This window comes from Vicia villosa, linkage group LG7 (genome assembly GCF_029867415.1).
Source record: "Vicia villosa cultivar HV-30 ecotype Madison, WI linkage group LG7, Vvil1.0, whole genome shotgun sequence".
Taxonomy (NCBI): Eukaryota; Viridiplantae; Streptophyta; class Magnoliopsida; order Fabales; family Fabaceae; genus Vicia; species Vicia villosa.
The window spans coordinates 104,170,711-104,187,824 of NC_081186.1; the positions used below are offsets into that span (position 1 = coordinate 104,170,711).

The 17,114-nt window shown below is 29.5% G+C and overlaps 1 protein-coding gene across 1 annotated transcript; it reads left to right on the plus strand.

Moving 5' to 3' along the window:
- Positions 1 to 2,550: 2,550 nt before the first annotated feature.
- Positions 2,551 to 4,117, plus strand: LOC131618132 (GATA transcription factor 9-like). The gene is made up of 2 exons (XM_058889397.1): positions 2,551 to 2,994; positions 3,126 to 4,117. Exons 1-2 carry the CDS (start codon positions 2,668 to 2,670, stop codon positions 3,816 to 3,818), a joined length of 1,020 nt encoding a protein of 339 aa, XP_058745380.1. The 5' UTR covers positions 2,551 to 2,667; the 3' UTR covers positions 3,819 to 4,117.
- Positions 4,118 to 17,114: the final 12,997 nt, after the last annotated feature.

A 17,114-nucleotide genomic window follows, 5' to 3' on the forward strand; every position in this document is an offset into this window, starting at 1 on the left:
TTTAATTCTAGAGAGGAATCAATTGTATCAAGATTTTTTATTTTAGGTAAAGATATCCAAAATCTGGAAGTTAAGAATTTGGAGTAGGAGCAAATAATGGGATATAATATCTTGCAAAAGATCATGCAGAATAGGTAGGGAGATAATGTATTATGCGATAATAAAAAGGAAGATTATAAATGGGATTTCTACGAAGAATGCACAATATCCATACATAATTGTATAAAAAAAGCTTATGATAAAAATAGGTAATTCTCAGGTACCACGTTATAACATTAAAGGACAATGAGGGAATACGTTTATGTCAGTTACTAAGAAGATTGTGGAACCCCATGATATCAATAAAACACATATTACTAGTCATTTTAAAAATTCTACTCATGCTCCTAAACTATATGTTATCCTAATAAACTAAAGAAATTTTTTCAATTATTGGGTTTTGATGTCTGGCATTGCACTAGTGTTAGAGGTTATGCTCGATGTATTGTGGTTGTGTGAAGCGAAGGTGATGTTAGCATGAGATTAATTGATAATTGTTTTTAATATATCCACTCGAGGGGTGTGTTTCTAAGTGGTACTGATTAGTTTTTTTTCCAAAAGTCTATGCTAGTCTGTATGAAGAGAAAATAAGATGTTTATGGGATGATATAAGGATTATTGTAGCTTCTATGCAAAGGGTGTGGTTGGTCACGGGAGATTTTAATGATATTGCAACTGTTTCGAAAAAAAGGACGAGCTCCCGCTTCTACTTGCAAGAGTGGTAAGTTTGTGAAATGATTAATGCTTTTAACCTTATTGATATGGGATTAGTTTGGCTCTAGATATGCATGGAGAGGTTCTATTTAAGTGGTTACTAGATATTTGAAAATCTTGATTGAGCTTTTTGTAATGATAATTGAAGGCTTAACTTTTTGGATGCATATGTCGTAGTTCTTGCTTGTTCTTGCTCGTGTAAATTTTTCTAATCATCATCCCATTTTAATCATGTCATTTGGTAATTTGAACAAGAGGTTGTAAAAGTGTCTTTAAGATCATCGCATACTCTCTTTGGTAAAAATAGCGGTTGGTTGATGGATAAGTTAATTGATAGCTTATAACTTATGATTGACGGCTAATGGCTGATAGTTTATAGCTTATAACTGATAACAGATGACTTATAACTGATAAACTAATTGAAGTGTTTGATAAAATTAGCGGTTCAATTAGATGATAAATTAAAATAACATAAAAGATATTTAATCTATAATTATTTTATTTAAATTAAAATAAATTATAAAGGGTATAATGAGTTTTAGATAAATTAATAAAGACAAAAATGAAAGAAAATATGATAAGTTATAAGTTATAAATTTAAAGAGTCTGAAAAATAAGCTACAAGCTAGTAAAATAAACTATAAGCTTGTGATAGAAAATACTATTATCAAATAGATCTTTTATTATCACCATACGAGCTTATAAAGTTTAAGCTAAATTTTTTTTTTTACCTGAAACCATATATGTTCTTAACAAATACAGAACATCCATCTTCCGCCTGTTATTAAATATAAAATTATTTTGGAACTTTTTTATTCAATTTTATAAGACTATTTTTAGTAAAAAAATTTAACTTTATAAATTTCAAATTATTTTTTAAATATATCCTTAGTTATATTTATTAATATGATTATCAAACTAAACTTTAAGATATATTTAAAAAACAATAAATTGCATTAGAAGAATATTTATATACTTTTTTAGAAATAAATATATGCAATAGTGATAGCGAAGAGTTGGTTTATTAGTTAAAGATAAAGATTAGATACATCAATTTTTTGGATATTATTTTTCTATTTTTAATATTCATTTAACATTTTTTTTATATATTTATTACAATTTTAATTTCCACATTTTGACATCTTTTTGGATATTTTTTCATGTTCTTTGGCTATAAAACTATATAATTTAATTTAAAAGCAGCAAATGTGACTATACATATACAATTGTTTAATAATAAATTATTTAAAGTACAAAAGTTAATAATGTATAAAACTGAAATTTTGTAAGAGAAATTTCTTACAATCTTATAGATTTTTAATTATCCAAAATCCTCAGATGACCAGTTTTGTAAAAATAACTTAAAATTTAAACTTTTATGGTTTATTAATAGCTGATTTTGTTGTTTATCAAAATTAAATTAAATGTTACTCCTTACAAGGAAAATTTTGAATTGAGAAGCAAGAGCAACAATAATTTCAACTTGTCTTAAAGAGGCTATTAAATATTATAACAAAGTAAAAAAAAGGAAAAAGAAACAATAATAAAAGGAAAAAAGAAAGCTCTAATTTCATAGCAGTAAACAAAAGAGAAAAAAAAAATCTGAATTACCAAAAAAAAAAAGAAACAAAAATTAAATTAAAAGTTGATTTAATTAACTTTACAGAACTTGCAAGTCACTTCCTGTATTAAATAATTATTAAACACATGTATCTATATGCATGAAAAAAGATGCTCCATTCTTTGTTTAATTACAATTTTGCCATTGGTGTTACTCCTCAAAACCCCACCATCACTCACACCTCTCTCTCAGACACAATTCGCATTTCTCTCTTCTCAAAACGCCGCGTTTTATTCTCACTCTGAAAAATCACACGTCACTTTCTCTTTACAGTAACTGTACTTGAAATTCAAATGGAAGCACCGGATTACTTTGTCGGTGGTGGATACTACGGTGCCGCCGGAGGACTCGACCAATTCTCACCGGAGAAACGTCACGGTTACAGTGATCAGAAGCCTTGTGAGCCGTTTGCCATTGATGACTTGCTTGATTTCTCCAATGCTGACGCAATTATGTCAGATGGTTTCTTCGATAACAATGTCGCCGGAAATTCAACCAACTCTTCCACCGTCACTGCTGTTGATAGCTGTAACTCGTCCGGAGATAACCGCTTTGGAGGCTCAATTGTACCGTATGGTTTCGCCAGCGATGTTCAGCTCACCGGTGAACTATGTGTTCCGGTAAGTAATTGACTTAATGCAACTAATTCAGCTTAATTTAACCGTAATTGAAGAACAATTTCGAATTCAATTGTTGATTATGCAGAATTATGAAACTGAATTTTCACTTTGTATGAATTTTTGTTGAACAGTATGATGATATGGCGGAATTGGAATGGCTTTCGAATTTCGTGGAAGATTCATTCTCCGCTGAAGAGGAATTGAAAACACTGCAACTCCTCTCCGGTGCCGGTGCAGTTAAACCACAGACACCGGAATCTTCCTCTTCCACCGACACGCTTCCTCCGTTTTCGGCGGACGAGAGTTTACGCAACGCTTCGTTTCTCCGGCCGGAAACACCTCTCCCTGGGAAAGCACGGAGCAAACGCTCACGCGCTGCTCCAGGAGACTGGTCCACGCGCCTACTTCATCTGCCAGACGCGCCAGTTTCTCAGATGAAGATTATGCCGGTGAAGAAGCGTGAGGATCCGAATGCGGAATGCTCCGGGAGAAAATGTCTGCATTGCGGTACCGACAAGACGCCGCAGTGGCGAACCGGACCGATGGGACCGAAGACACTGTGCAATGCTTGCGGCGTGAGGTTTAAGTCCGGTAGGTTGGTGCCGGAGTATCGACCGGCGGCGAGTCCGACTTTCGTTTCGGCGAAGCATTCGAATTCGCATAGGAAGGTTCTGGAACTGAGGAGGCAGAAAGAGATGCAAAGATCACAGCATCAACAGCTTCTAAGTCATGGTTCAATTTTCGGCGTATCCAACGGTGGAGATGAGTTTATCAATTATCATCATCATCATCATTGTGGGCCAGAGTTTAGGCATGTGATCTAGTGAGTGCTAGCGTACCATAGCTTAATTTAGGGTGCAGTTCTTTCTAAGTTTAAAGTTTAAACTATCTTTCGCTTTGGCACTCTTTTTTGTCTTATAAAAATTTGAATTGTAGCTTTTTTTTTGTTAATTAATTTCTCTTTTTTTCCTTTAAATTAAGGAAGAAAAATGTAGAATTAAGGTGAGGGGATGAAATAGGGCAGAGAGAAAGAGCTTCATTTGGTTGTAGAATCTACTCTTTATTATTTTCCTTGCCGAATTTGGCAAATTTAGAATTAAAAAAATCTTCTTTATTTGGAAAATTAAGAATAAATAAAATTTTGAGTATGAATATTTAATTTCTTTTAAGTTTTGTAGACGAAATGATAATAATTATTAGAATTTTATATATATAACCATCAATATCAACATTTTAATTTTGTTGATAAACATAATAATATAAGATTTGATTTTGCTTTTAAATTAAGATTTGCGCATCTATATACTAATTATTTTTGCAATTATTTCTTTTTTAAAATACATTATATCACACAAAACATATTTACGAGAATTATTTAAATACTTAAATATCAATAATTATTTTATAGAATATTTTTTTATATTATTACTTACTTTTTCTCTTCTTTTTATAAACACCTTATCTCTTCACAAATATTAAGAAAATGTGTTTATTGTAATAATAATTTAAACTTTTTTAATATTTTAAGATAATTAAATTGGTAGTATTAATAAGAATTATATTTGTAAAAGACTATGATCTAATATATTTAAGTACAATAAAATTATTCAAAGGAAACTAAATATCAACTAACATTACATATTGAGTGTAAAACTTCATTTTTATAACTAAAAATTATCATCAATTTACATTAAAAGAAACTTACACATAAAAGAAAACAAGTGAATAGAAAGAAAAAAAAAACAAAGTGAAGAAAATGACATATCATAGTTCTTTTTTGTTTTACAAAATAATTTAATTTGGTTTGTAAGTAGTGGATCACAACTTTTACACCACCAACAACAACAACCTATGGGCCATTATAAATACATGGAACCCAGATTTCTTGAATGTAATATTGGATAACAATTACTAGCATTTGGTCAATTAGTAATCATGAAACATTGTCTTGATATTTTGCCTTATCAAAAAAGTAGTAACCACTCTCAAGTCTCTATCATCATTTCAATAATCTCTTGGATTCATGTGATTCTAGTATTCTACTACACAATTTTACTACTACTACTTTTTTTACTTAAAGCTTTAACAGACAAAGTGCATATGAATGTGAACATGTTGACGCCAATTTTTACGACCAAAGAAACAATCTTTGTGGCCAACTCCAAGAACCCAAATTGGTGGAAAACAGTGAAGAATTAAGTTGCATGAATTTCAGTGAAATTATGCAATTAATAACAATTTTTATACACATCGTCCTGTGTACGTACTATACTATAGTATCATGTACATGGAAGTGCGTTAAAGGAAAGTGATGAATGAGAGAATGAAATAATGAAACGAACGTGGGAGGGAGTAAAATAATTAGAAGAGAAAAAAATGGGTAGTTACTTAGCTTGCAAAATGGTGCAGCAAAGTCATGTGAGTTGAGTTGTGAAGAGAGTGTTAAATAAACAAAGAATTAGGTGCACAACGAGGGGTGATATAACTGTCTACCTGATCCTAGACATTTCCTCTTCTTTGGGCTCCACTATAAAATTCTATATACAATCACACTATTCATACTTAATTCTTTAATTTTATTTTCCTAGGTTGAAATTAAGATAGCTAATCAAACTACTTAAAAATGACATAGATTTTAAGAGAGTCTTTTAGAAACACCTAACGTTTTTCATAAAATTTCATAACCAAAAAATTCAAATTTTGCAATGAAATAGATTTTAAGACGCAACACCAAATTTATATGTGCTTGAATATATTTTTCTCGTTCTCATGAACTAATTTTTTTGAGTAAATTTTAAGTTAATTTAACATGGTAGGGAAACAATTTTGCAGGACATGTGAAAATACGGGTCATGCCATAAGTGAAATATTTATTTTGTTTTAACGTTAAGTATTTTTGTATTTAGCTATCTTAATAATATATATTTAACTATCACAAATAAATTTTGTGTTTTTGAAATTTATGGAATAAACGATGATATGGTTGCGAATTGTCAGGTAAAGATGACCTCTATAACTAAGAATGTTAGTTATGCAACAACATTCTAAAAGAAAATTTTCATTCCGACACCTACAATTCTGAGTAGAAAATCCATTCAAAAATTTCGTACAAAATATATACATTTAAACCTCGATTCACAAGAAGTTCATAGAACACCTAATTTTTAATTTTCAAGGGCCAACAGCTTTTAAGTAGGCCTAAAATTTTTTTTAGAGGTAATTCTTGAAAGTTTCATGCAAACTCAAACAAGAGAAAATGACGAGTTCAAAGTCATAGAATATCATCAAGTGAGGTAAAAGAAACAGAAAATAACAAGATAGAGAAGAGGTAAAATGTGGAATCCTTGAACTTAGTATAACTAACCCAGGAACATAGATTTGTCTAGGAAACAATTGAGCAACAATTTTTTTTTTTTTGTAGAAATCTCGAATGTTCCATTTGTTCGAGTCATGTATTATATAACTTCTTATGCTATGTTTTTAAAGGATATTTTATCTAAAAAAAGGAAAGCATCATGATAACAAGGCAATGCCTCTTGTGGTGAATGCAAGATCATGTCACACATCCCCATTTTCCTGAACATTGTTACGACCACACATGGAGCCTTCCATTGCAATGTGATTACCTCATGTGGTGGAGTGAAAATATGATTTATTTATCACCATTCCCCCAAAATTCTAATTTGTTGATCCAAGACATTACTTTGAGCCTATTTTACTAACTTATAGTAATTCTAAATGAACAACCGAACGGTAGTACTTAGACCATAATTACCAATTAATGACAAAATTGGAGATTTGAAGAATATTAATAGTCTTCATCTCTTAATCTTTCTTTTTCTTGTGATGTTTGAATTTTGTGTGGCTCCTTTATTTAAGTCTATTGAAAGTGTTAGTGATTTAGGATTACACATGTCACTTCCACGTTATAATTTGAATGTAAATCTCTAACTAGTAATTGTATTGACGCCATCACTACTTAATTTTTTATCTTTATGTGTGGGAGAAACTCCAGAGTTATCTTTATGTGTGGGAGAAACTTCAGAGTTAATTTTTAGTAGAAATAAAGATGGATATTTGAGATTGTGTATAGATTAGAAATAGCCAAATAAAGTAAAATTAAGAATAAATATCATTTTCTTAAGATAGATGACCCCATGGTCTAGTTGAGAGGAGCATAAGTCTTTTGTAAGATATATTTGAGATCAGGGGTATCATTATATTTGTTAAGATTTGAGGATGTTTTGAATACATCCTTTTAACTCCTTACAATAATTATGACTAGATTTGATTATAATTTTTGGTGCGAGGAAGCTACTAGAGGTATTCATAGGCTACATTAACAACATCTTCCATCCATCCTGGATTCCTTTATTGTGATTTTCATAGATGATATCTTAGTGTATACTAAGACGAAGGAGGAACATGGTGAGTATTTTAGGATAATTTTACAAATTTTAAGAGAGTAGTTGTTTTCTAAGTTGACCAAATGTGAATTTATATTCGAGGAAAGAGCTTCTATGACTCATGCTCTCGAAAGACACATAATCACGAATCCTTCTTAGATAAAGAGTGTCCTCGAGTATAAATCACCTAATTTTGTGACTAATATTAGGATTTATATTGCCTTTGTCTATTATTACACAAAAGAGAGTTGTTTCTGTGTGATACCTAGTGTGAAAAGAGTTTCCACGAGCCTAATAGAAGATCAAATTCTACCATGTTCTTTTTCTACTAGATCCAAGTAAACTTTTTATACATTCAAAAAACTTATTACTCGTCAAAGGAATTACCTGTATAGATTTATATTTAAAATATTTAGTAATCATAAGAGTTTGTAGTATCTATATGACTAGAAAGAGTTGAAAATAAGGTAATATGTGTTTTTATAAGTTCTTAAGGAAATTTATTTTGAGCTTAGTTGCAATATTGTAAAATATAATGTAGTAGCTAAGGCTTTAAGCATGAACTCTTTGAACGTAGTTACTTTGGTAGTAAAGCCTAATGAGTTGTTGGAGAAATTTAGAACCTCAATTTAGATTGTGGAGGTTCTCCTAATATCCTTATATTAAGGTTACAAGATAAACAATATATTTATTTAACACATAATAGAACCTCAAAAGTTTGGATTTATATTTGTTAGAATAGTTGAAATTGTTTAATCAAAGGAAGAAAACCGATTTCAAAAGTTGGGTATACATTTATTAGAAAAGTAGGTAACGATGGAATGATTATATTTCAAGAAAGAGTTTATCATTACTATAACGTGTAGATTTTCTAACAAACTTTCACCTCGAACAGTTTCACCGTGTTAAAATCTATTCAATTAGGCGCTTTACTCAGGGCCGTCTCAAGATGTTTGGAGGCCCTGTTCTAATGTTAAAGTTGGGACTTAATAAAAGAATACAAAAATTGAAAAAATAAATTTATTTTTTATTTAAGTTATATAAATAAAAACTTATAAATACCATCAATAATATAAAAAAAATACATATAATCTTATAAATAACATAAAAATATAAGTTTAAGCTAATTTAATCTTCTAACTATTTAAAAAGTACTATTCTAACTAATCGATCAAGTAAGGGAAAAGTGTCGGAAACATAATTAAATATACAATTTATAATTATATGATAATTAGATTTTAATTAGGTCAAAAAAACATTAAATTAGTATAACCTTTTAAAATTTTAGATTAATTAAATGGTACATAAAATTTTGTATACTCATTATAGCAAAGAATTGTATGAGAATTAAAAAGAGTTGTTAATATTTAATAAACAATTTTTTAAAATTTAATTAATAATAATAAAATATAAGAATAGTGTACATCATTTCTCTAAAAATGTTTCTTTAACTATTAATCACACTATTTTATTATTTTATCCTTTGTAATGCTCACACCAATTTTCAAAATAGAGAAAATAAATTTATAATTCTTATATATAAAATTATTAAAAACATTTTATAAAAAATAGTGAGTATCATAAACAATTTTAAAGAAATTTAATATACATAAAATAATAATGAAAATTTAAAAAGTATCTTATATTTAGAGAATAGCTATTAAGTTAATTTTAGATTGGAAAATATATTTAAAGTGGTTGTGATAGCATTTGCTCATTTGCCTTAAAAATCCATTAATAACAAAAATAAAATAAAAGTAGTAACATTATCCTTAGTAAATTCAGTAGCCTCTTTTTAATGATTAAATATAGTAAGGATGTGATTTTAATAATATTACTATCATCATTAATTAATAATTAATAGAAGATTAAAAAAATTTTGAAAAATTGAGGCCCCAATAAAAATTGAGGCCCTGTGCAACTGGTCTGTTTGCACAGCTTCTTAGCCGGCTTTGGCTTTACTTTATTCTTAACTTTCAAGATAAAATTTTCTTCAGTTAAAGATAGCAACCTTCATGATATATGATGTATTTTTTTATAATTAAAATTAAATAACATTTCACTACATGAGTCAGGTTTTCCAACCGTGGAGAAAATGTTCCTCAGGGACACACTTCAAATTCCAACACATACAATTAAGTTTTCGTTCATTTTAAATTCACTTTTGTGTTGCGATATCTTCTAAAAAATTTATATTTTGAAAATTTTAGCGTTGAAGATCAATGTCAAGGTTCAAGCATACCATTTACTTGATAAAGTGAAACTTGACATTAATCTTCAAATCAAAATTGTTAATATATTGTTTAAGCATCTTCAAATCCTAAAACTTCAAAGTAAGTGATACATAAAAAACAACACAACAAGAAATGGCGATTTCTATTTTAGTTTATGGAAGACATTAGGTTTTGGAAAAGATGAATGAACGCATAGAGTTCCCGAATGAAAGTTGAAGTTTGGAAGCGGAATGAGTTAGGTTTAGGGAAAAGGTGAATAAACGTGTAGATCTTTTATAGACAAATCTGAATAATTTTACCCACAATTATATTGGAAAAAGAAACAATAGTTAAAAGGTATAATCTATTCTCACTGGTGATAATAGTAACCATTGTAAAAGGTATTCCATTTAAATTAAAATAGACCAAGTTGTAGTTTATTTTCCTACAAAACAGAACAACTCCCTAACAAAAACCTATATGTATAAATGTACGAAGCACCAATTTTTCACTAACCTTCATCATATCTTCTCCAACTCATACGAAGCAAGGAAAGGAAACACGAAACTCGCACAAAGGGTACCAAAAACTCATTTCCTGACTTCATCTTCACATTTATGGTACATGAAACATTTTTACTATTCATGTTATAATAATAATTTTGTTGTTGTTGTTGTTATTGAATGTTATTTTTGTTCAGATAAGTAAGATTCAATCACTTATGTTGTGATGAAGTTAGTTAAAAATATACAATATGGACGTGGCATGGTGAACTGGATAAAAACCAAAATGTCACGTCACGTCACGTCACATTGTGATCTGTGATATTGGAGAATATTTTTTTTAGGAAAGCTCATGTGTATGCTACTTTATGTAATGACAAGGACTAACCATTATATAAGGAGTGAACAAGTTTTACATGATTATCGGTAAAGTTAAGACTGTTTAATCTGAAGGCAAAAAGTGAGTTGATGGATAAAAATTACACAAAATTACTTGAATTGTTGAAAGAAGTGCTTCTATAAGATAACACATTTTTGGACCGTAGTTATGTGTCCAAGAAGATGTTGTGTCTAATGAGTGTAGATTATATCAAAATACAAGATGCACAATTTTACAAGGATTATGATTTTAATTTTAGAAAGTATTATGGATCCTAGTTAGATTATAGCTAATATATTAAGTCTGGTGTATGAGAAAGGAGTTGAATTTTTTGAATTTGCAAAAAGAAAGCTTCTTGACAATAATGAAATCTTTTATTGTCCTTGTGTTATATGCAGGAATAACAAAATTTTGAAAAGGAAGTAAGATTCAATCACTTATGTTGTGATGAAATTAGTTAAAACCATACATACAATATGGACATGACATGGTGAAGTGGATAAAAACCACAATGTCACGTCACCTTGAGATGAAGTTGATGTAGATATGAATGATCGACAAGGAGATGTGATCTGTGATATTAATGAAGAAGTTTTTTTTAGGAAAGCTCATGTGTATGATACTTTTTGAAGTGACAAGGATGAGCCATTATATAAGGAGTGCACAAGTTTTACACGATTATCAGTGAAGTTAAGACTGTTTAATCTAAAGGCAAAAAGTGAGTGGACGGATAAAAATTACACAAAATTGCTAGAGTTGTTGAAAGAAATGCTTCCAAGGTTCAAGAGATTATTTGCTAATGTAAATGATGCAACTAGTATTAGATGACATAAGGATGAAATATAATGCAATGGAAAAATTCTCCTTGTAGCTGATTCTTTGCAATGGAAGAAAATTGATTCGTTGTATCTGAAATTTGGCCATGAACCAAGAAACTTTAGGCTTGGATATGACAATGATGGAATGAACCCTTTTGGTAATATGAGTAATAACCATACTTCATGACCTGTTCTTCTCTTGATTTATAACCTATATTCGTGGTTGTGCATGAAGCATAAATATATGTTGTTATTTATGATGATTTCAGAACCAAGACAATCTGAAAACAACATAGATGTTTATCTAACTAAGTACATTGATTAAAAACTTAAGAGTTTTGTGGGAAGAAGCCAATGATGTTGATGATGAGTATTCAGGTGAAAAGTTTAAGATGCGTGCCATGTTATTTTGCAAAATCAATAACTTTCCTGCATATGTTAATTTATCTGGATACAACATCTAGGGACATGAAGTGTGTACTATATGTTAATCTAATACATTCTCCCTCCAACTTCAGTATAGAAAAAAAGACAATTTACTTTGAGCATCGAAAATTTCTAAAATCCAATCATCCATATCGTAAATTGCCGAAGGTTTTAATAGGGGGAAGTTTATTAATGACAACAACACATTAATGTTGTTTATGGAAAAAGAGATCGATTTTCTGTGATCTTTCATATTAGTCTAGTTTCGATGTAAGACATTGTAAAAAGAAAGAGAATATTTAAATAATTTCGTAAGTGTAAGTGTAATATATATATATATATATATATATATATATATATATATATATATATATATATATATATATATATATATATATATATATATAATTGTTTTACTTGATGACCGTCTTAAGTTAATTATGCCCTATGACTTTTTCTTAGGCGATCTGAACTGTGAATTATCTTATTTCTTAATAAGTAAATTATATATGTGATATGAATAATATGTTGTGAATAACATTTTTTGAATAATATGAACCGTGCCAAATTGTTGCATCATTTCCATGCATGAAAATTTAGATCATCATGAAATTTAATTGAAATCAATTCATCAATAAACTTGTAATTGATCTTCATTGTTCGGTCTCTTTTCATCTTCATCAACCAACTATTATATAATTTTTAATTGTGGATTCTCGCTCAGAGAGGATGGTTTTCTTAAATGATGAACACAGTAGGGAATAGGGATCACGGGATTGATCTCGATTGAGATTGAAATTGTTGTTGTTATTTCTCGCCATTACTTGATTGAGAGAAATTTGAAGTTGAGAAGAAAATTTTGAAAGAAATCAAGAAGTGATATTCAAGAGCAATGTAATAAAAGCACAGCAAATTTACCCCATTTTTATACCATTATAATAGAATTAAAGGTCATAGGCTTAATGCAAAAGATAAACATAGGAATGAGATTATCAGTATGTAGCAGATATGTTTCAGCTTTAAAAAAATAGTTTTTTTTTTGTATTTTTTAAAATAGATTTTAAAAATTTGTTTTTAAAAATATTACAATTTTTTTTTGTTTTTTCTAAATTGAAACATTACTTTTGACATCCTATAACATAAACAAATATTATGAAGACCAAAACATAGTTAAAATCGCAATTTTTTCAAAAAGTTGTATTTTAAAAATGTTTTTTATGAAAATCTATTTGAAATAACTTCAAAATTAAGTGATTTTTTTTAAAATTTTGATATCTAAAAATAGTTTCAATAAAAAGATGTAATACTTAAAATAAAATTTTAAGAATAATTATTCAAACCAAATTTTTATTTAAAATTTTTATTTGTAATTTTCTTTTACACAAAATTATGTAACACTATAAAATTCATTTAAAAAAAGAATAAAACCAATGACTCTATATTCATTCAATAATAATTGTAAAAAATGAGAAAAAAAACTTATGTATAAATCAGGAAATAAAAGTGAAATATCACCTCATCATAGCTAAAACATAAATTAAAATTAATAAATGTTTAATTTAGCCGATTCATGTAACTTATCTACAATTTTAACTATAAATAATTGTTTTTTCTCGTATATCTAAATTTGAAATTAATGACAATCCATTTTAAATGACGTGTCCCATGTAAAATGTGATATATATTCATATAAATTTTTTGTCAAATTTAAAAGAGCAAAAATAATCGGGAGATGGTCGAACGAGAAACATCGTTAATTTTCGGGACATTCCACTTGAGCAACACACCTTTGTGAGAGACACATCACTTCTCCACCTAAAACCTTAAGGTAATAGGTGAGTGAGTTCTCCCACTTATATATGCTCAATTCACCACAAACATATCCATTGTGAGACTATTATCCACACTCACACTTATATTTATTCTCAACAAAAATGACCATTCGATATAAAAAATGTGATTGAATTAAAAAAGAAATTTATTAATTGTAATTCTATGGATGAGATATAAGCTTAATATTTGTTTAGTATAAAATAGCCACTCTATGATAATAAGCTTAATACTTTTTATGAAAAAACAAAGAATCATAGGAGGTTTTGCATGCATTGTTGCATGGCTATCATATACATGCATGCCTATTATACTTTTTTAGCTTTGAGCCTCTCATAAAACGACGACACATTCAAGGAAAGTGGGTACATATAAAGTACACTGTATGTACATAACAATAAGTGGCATTGTCGACATTACCCAAAATTGATTTATTGATAAAAAAATTATTCAAACTTTGATATTATATATATGATAATATATAGTACTAGGATAGACTCGAGTGACGAATATTAATTAACACACATGAATGAAGATGAGAAAACAAGAGAAGGAACTAGAGTATATAGTTGAATTAATATACAATATAGTATGCATGTGAGTGATGAAACAAAGCACATGTGGTACGTGACGTGCATTACTGTTAACTTCAGTATTGTGTTGCATGATAATATATCCAAAAAAAATCCTTACGATATGGCTTTGCTGCTGCATGCTTCATTGTCAAAGGATCTTTACATGTTATGTGTGTAAAGACGTTTCTTCATAATGGGTTCTTGTCCTCTCCCACCATCCAACCCACTCCTTGCATGTATTTGCCTTTACTAGGGTTTTTTTTTTTTTTAATTATTGTTGCTTCTTACTTTGTTTTGCTTCTTTTGAGTAAAAATAGGGTGTTCTTGTAATTATATGTGTATGTTTTTGGTGTTTTTGTCATTTGGATTTTTTTTTTTTGTTTTTCTGTTTTTGGGGAAGGCCCATTTGGTTTATGCTATATAGTATGTCCTAGAAGAAGTTTATAAGAATATGGATGGGTGGTTCAAATTTTTATGGTGTTTTTATTTATATGCCACCGTTTTGTCATTTATGATCATTTTTGTAACTTTAAAAATGGTTTCTACTTACGATATGAATATTTTTTTTGAGACAATAACTTCTGTGCCGTCCATTAAAAAAAATACTAAGTGGAACATAATAAAAAAAGTTTGGAGACGAGTAAAAAGTCAATGCAATGCAAAGTGTAATTCTTTTTTTTTGAATTTATTAAGCTATTCTTTTAAAATTATACAAAATTTCAAATTTTTTTGGGAAGGCGATTCAATAAGATGAGATGAATAATTTTGTCTAATCTATCGACTTTTTTTTATCAAATGTAGATAGTTGGTAAATGGGATGACGACAAGGAATAATATTATAATCTTGGCCAAAGATGTTAAGAGATTGTCTCATTTTTTAAAGTGGATTTTGCGGAAATATATTATTTAGTAAATTTGAGTTTTTGTTTGTTTGTTTTGAATTTTATGATAAAGATTTTTGAGTATGCCGATAGTTGGAGGATGTGGATACATACATGGGTGTTCTTTAGGAGTCTCTCGAGTCTAATTAATGGATGACTTATCTAGCTAAGAGACTAATATCCAAAGAGAATTTAAACACGGTGACTATACCTTGCCTCATTTCCTATTTTTTATGGTGGCTAAGAGGATAAGTATTTTGATTAGGAGAACGAAGGTTCTTGATTTACTTTATGAATTTAAGGAGGGGAACTCTGGTTTGGTCATGTCACACTTTCAATATGTCGATGATACTCGTTTTTTTAGAAGAAGTAACAATGGACTAGATGTTTTGAATAATTTTTCACACTTGGAGGGAATTTGGAAAGGAGCAACATTTAAGGGATAATGAGAGTGTTTCTTTTTGGGATTGGGGATTTTTTCTGAAATATAGAGTCGAGTCTCTCCCTTTTATGTATCTAGGTACGCTAATTATGACCAATTCTCAAAGGGAGTTAATTTGGAAGTCTTTGATCCGCTTCATTTCCATTAGTCTTATTTTGTGGAGAAATAAGTATAAAAGTCTTGGTTGTAAGGTTGTTCCACTATTAAAAAAAAGTATATACTACGACGCTCGTTTTACCTCGGTTCTTTAAAGAACCATGGCGATATATCTAAACTCACGCATTATCATTTTTCATTTTTTAAATTAAAATTAGTTAACATATTACCACGATTGGTCATGAAAATAAATGATAAAACGTGAATTTGTACCGCGTCAACTCAATTCGCTAGCGTCAATTGAATTTGTGCACGTTAACTTAATTCGCATACGTTAACTCGATTCACACGTTACACGAATTTGCGCCACGTAAATTCAACTCGCGTGTTACGCAAATTTGCTAAAAAAATCTTTGGGATCTAGAATGCACATGATGAAAAGATGAAACATGGTACAAAATTATGAAAAATAATTATAATTCTTTGAAGATTCTTTTGGGAGCAGGAACTAGTGGTTAAAATTTTTAAGATTCTCAACAAGATCATTCTCCACGTGGCTAAAGATTGCTGTTTTGAAAGCATGACTAAACCAGGGTTTATTCGGTTCGTTAGGCTTACTTAGAAGCTTTCCTGTTTAGAAGAGATAATTCATATGAGGATGTTAGGTCTCTTCTAAGATAATTGTCTTTTATTGGAAGTTACTCCAAGATATAGTTTCCATTCATCATATTGTTTTTAGACTTTGGGTAATAGTTGTCTCTAGTTGTATCTTATGAGTCACTTGTTATTTGTTTGTTACTTGTAAGTTAGTTCTTTTAATGTCATATAGTACTTTCATGTGGTTAGTATGAGAGATTGAGATGCCTTAGGGTTTTTCTTAGATGTTTACAACTTTTAGATATAATTGTGGTGGGGCTAATGTTAAGTTAGGTTTGGACTTGAGTTTGACATATAGTTATGTGATCCATTTAGAAGTCCACGTATGAAGGGAAAGGATTGCAGAAGAATTTGTGGACAAGTTAAAATTATCATCGAAGAATTGGTTTCAAGATAAGACATATGTAATGTCAAGATCTTCCACTTAAAACACCTCGCCCTTACACGCCCCATGCTTGGGAGTATATGTAATATTATGGTCTTCCAACCAAAGCATTTCCCCCTTACACGCCTCTTACTTGGGGGATTGTGTAATGGTAAATCTATTTTCATGTAATAACATCTGGGCCCAGTAAAATCGACCCTACAAACTATAGTCTCACTAATATCTTGGAGAGTATTCTCTATTATGTGGGAGGATTCTGAGAGAAAGTATACGAGGCCGGAGGAGCCCCATAAAAAGACAAGAGCAAACTACATTAACTTTGAGGTCTACACGACCCTGTGCTGGGAGACCAACTCGATCCAACTGAGTCAACGCTGACGCAAATATGACGATCCATTAAGAGACTTTTAATACTTAGACCTTGCATTTAGAGAAAATTAATAATGGTAATTCTCAGACAAAGAGACTAAAACTTTAATAATGATAATTGATCAAACCTATATAAGCAC

Bases quoted from the DNA above. Each gene is read 5' to 3' on its own strand.
- LOC131618132 (XM_058889397.1), top strand. From the start codon at position 2,668: ATGGAAGCACCGGATTACTTTGTCGGTGGTGGATACTACGGTGCCGCC. The intron at 2,995-3,125 runs GTAAGTAATTGA...TTTGTTGAACAG, and splicing joins CCGGTGAACTATGTGTTCCG to TATGATGATATGGCGGAATT.